Source organism: Atta cephalotes (assembly GCF_000143395.1).
Source record: "Atta cephalotes unplaced genomic scaffold scaffold00005, whole genome shotgun sequence".
Taxonomy (NCBI): Eukaryota; Metazoa; Arthropoda; class Insecta; order Hymenoptera; family Formicidae; genus Atta; species Atta cephalotes.
Window position 1 is genome coordinate 314,217 of NW_012130069.1, and position 3,360 is coordinate 317,576.

Sequence of the window (3,360 nt, forward strand, 5' to 3'; positions counted from 1 at the left end):
TGTATATTTGGTTACAACTTCTTGAGCATGTATATCCACACCCATTGCTGTTTCTGTAGACAATAACTAATATTATTGATAAATCCTTTTGTCATATTGTTTATAATAATACAATTAAAATTACCCTTTATATAACGATTTTTCATGGCTATTATTTTTAAGAATGTTAGAAAGTTTACAAGTAATCGCCGTGTTTTGTTCGCCGTTGCTAATGCTAACGTTTCGTGAACATTGCGTCCAACGTTCACTTTATCAGGGCGAGGAGCGCACTAATACTAATACTAGATATAGTATCAGTTCGCTCCTCACCCTAATAAAGCACGGCGATGACCTGCAAATCTTTATCGTTTATATATTTTTTTATTATTCGTAAATTAATTGATAAAGTTTGCTGCATAAAATGACTATATCAATAAATAAAACGTATTTTCTCACAAAATATTATAATTATATACATTGTAATTAAAAACATGACACATTACCGCAGATAATATCGAGAGCAACATTGATAATAAAAGGGAAAATATTAACGGCTTTTCCTGGATCCTTTTCTATCTCTTTTTGGAGACACTTTGTCAGAATCTCTGCTTTTTCAAACACAATCATAGCAAATTGATCTAATACACTAAAATGGAACGTTGGCCCGATGAGTTTTCTATCGTGGAACCATTGTTCACCTGAAGCATTAAAATGTGATACACATATAAAAATAAAATTGTATAAATATCGCAAAAAATAAAGAGAGACTTTTACAAAAGAATACTTTTTAATTCACAAGGAAATACTTGCACGTGTAAATTCCATTATTTCTATTGTAATTTATAAATTTTGAAATAATTTCGGCGATCAAAAAAATTTTATTTTGCTAAAAAGCAAGAATTAATAAAATAGAATCGTTAATTATACGTAAAAATTTAAATATATTTGATATATATTTTTGCTTATATCGAAAATATAGTTTATATCGATAGCTTATATATGTATATAAGCTTATATATGGTAAATGATGAATTTTGCTCTTATTAGTTACTATTCATTATATTAGGTGTAGTAAAAAGAAATTGTATTATTTTTCCATTCAAAAATAATGGATTTCTTTTTACTACACCTAATATATCTGTTACAACAAATTTATATAGGTTCGCTTTTATTCTTTAGAGATTTACACTTGGGAATGTTTCCTTGTCAATTAAAAAAAATAGATATTTTTTTTATCGTTTTTGTTTTTGATATTCTATTTTCTTTACATGTTGATACTGGATATTAACGATATAAATAAGAAAAAAGTTCGTGAAACACTGCACAATTTTCTAGCACGTGAGCAACATAAATAATCAAATTAACTATACAGTCAAACTCTCTAATTGAACCTGTCTCGAAAAAAAGTGACTCAATTTTCAATCTTTTCATGAATGATTATATATTAAAGTAGCGTACATGATAAAAATAAGCCAAGGGTTAGACATGTATTTGAAATATTTTTATTTAAAACATATTATTTGCAATACAAGTGTATTTTGTTTTTCGTATTTTAACGAAGCATATGAAAGTATTATGTATTTTGTATTTAAAATTGAAATATTGAAAATTTTTTGGATAAATGTTTACTTTAGGGGAAACCTCTCTGATGACCTTGATCTTGACATAGATCTTGTTGTCTAGATCATGTCTCTGAGTAACCTTCAATTTTAGTTGTCGCTTGTTTATTTGTTAAAAAGTTATTAAGAAGAAAAGTTTAAAAATGATTTTTTTTCACTACATATACAAAACAAAAATTTTCTGCATTAAAATATATTTTACTATCTATGCGAAGCAACTTTCATCGCATCTTTCCTCGATTGAGAGGTATACGACTTACATGCGAAGCGACTCCTATCTCATCCCACCTCTGCTTCAGGGGCGCAGCAACTTGGCGAGATAGGATAGAATTCTCAATACATGAAAAGTCATGTGTCTCTAAGAGGAGAGATAGTATGAAAATCGTTTGCGTAAAAAGTTACGTAAGCAAGAAAGATATGGAATAGTCTCTAATATTATATATAGATACAGAAATAAGAATTTATTCTAATTTTCTCTAATAAATTTTTTCTCTAATAAATAAATTTTTTCTAATTTTCTTTGTTTAGCCGAATAAACTTGTTGGAGATTACTCAGGCTCATGATTTTGATAACATATTTTAAGGTCAAGGCCATCGGAGAAGTTTGCTCTAAAATGTGAATATTTATCATTTTTTGTATACCATAATTCAAATAATAGATTAAGATAAGATTAAGATAATTGAAGATTAAGATAATTGATTGTCAAGTATTTGAAATTCAAAATTTAAAATATTTTAATATATTTCGTATAATACAAAATACAGAATATTTTTATGCGCTCCTTAAAGCACAAAATATAAAATATAATTGTAATACAAATACCTTTTTTAAAATAAAAGTATTCCAAATACATGCCCAGTCCTGAAACAATTTGCTATTTATTTTTAATAAAATCTAAATGTAAGAGAAAAATAAATATGTAATAAATATCAGGACATGTATTTGAAATACTTTGATTTAAAACATACTATATTTGCAGTACAAGCATATTTTGTATTTTTTATTTTAACGGATTATAAAAGTATTACGTATTTTGTATTTAACATCAAAAAATTGAAACATTTTTATATTTTGTAATTCAAGTATAAGGTTGATTATCAATGTTAGTATTTAAAATATAAAATACAAAATACTTTCATAATCGTTTGTTATTAATACTAAAATATAAGATACAAAATATTTTTATATGCTCCCATAAATTACAAAATACAAAATATTTTATGTAGTCCGAACAAACACAAAATACAAAATAAAATTGTCTTACCAATACCGTTTTGTAAATAAAAGTATTTCGAATACATGCCCAGTCCTAATAAATAAGTGAGAAAAATAAATATGCAGTTTATTGTACGTTTACCTGTAGATGTCAAAAGTCCATTGCCCAACCAAGGTTTCAGCATATCATAGAAATCTCCTTTTGTGATATTTACAGTGCTAGGTAAAATATGCTATAATGTTCGAAAAAAATATAATCCAATAATATTCAAAGAAATAATATAAAAAATTTTTTATTTTTAATATACATTCATCCGCAAAAAAACGGACCACTAAATTTTAGCACAAATTATTATATATATTTATATATTTTTATATATATTTTTATATATAATATTTTAATATATAATATATTTTATAGAATAGCGATATCACAACAAAAAATCATCATTGCGAGATTGTGTGTGTGTGTGTGTGTGTGTGTGTGTGTGTGTGTGTGTGTGTGTGTGTGTGTCGCGATATATAGTACTAATTATTTATATAAGT

The 3,360-nt window shown here is 25.8% G+C and overlaps 1 protein-coding gene across 1 annotated transcript in view; it reads right to left on the bottom strand.

The window, feature by feature from the left end:
* LOC105626218 (cytochrome P450 4C1-like) overlaps window positions 1-3,360 on the bottom strand; it is a 19,471-nt gene that overhangs the window by 11,113 nt on the left and 4,998 nt on the right. The window contains exons 3-5 of the mRNA XM_012207524.1: window positions 2,957-3,047; window positions 483-677; window positions 2-53 (exon numbers count right to left, since the gene is read on the bottom strand). Coding sequence (XP_012062914.1) covers window positions 2-53; window positions 483-677; window positions 2,957-3,047 — 338 coding nt within the window. The remainder of the gene's footprint in view (window position 1; window positions 54-482; window positions 678-2,956; window positions 3,048-3,360) is intronic.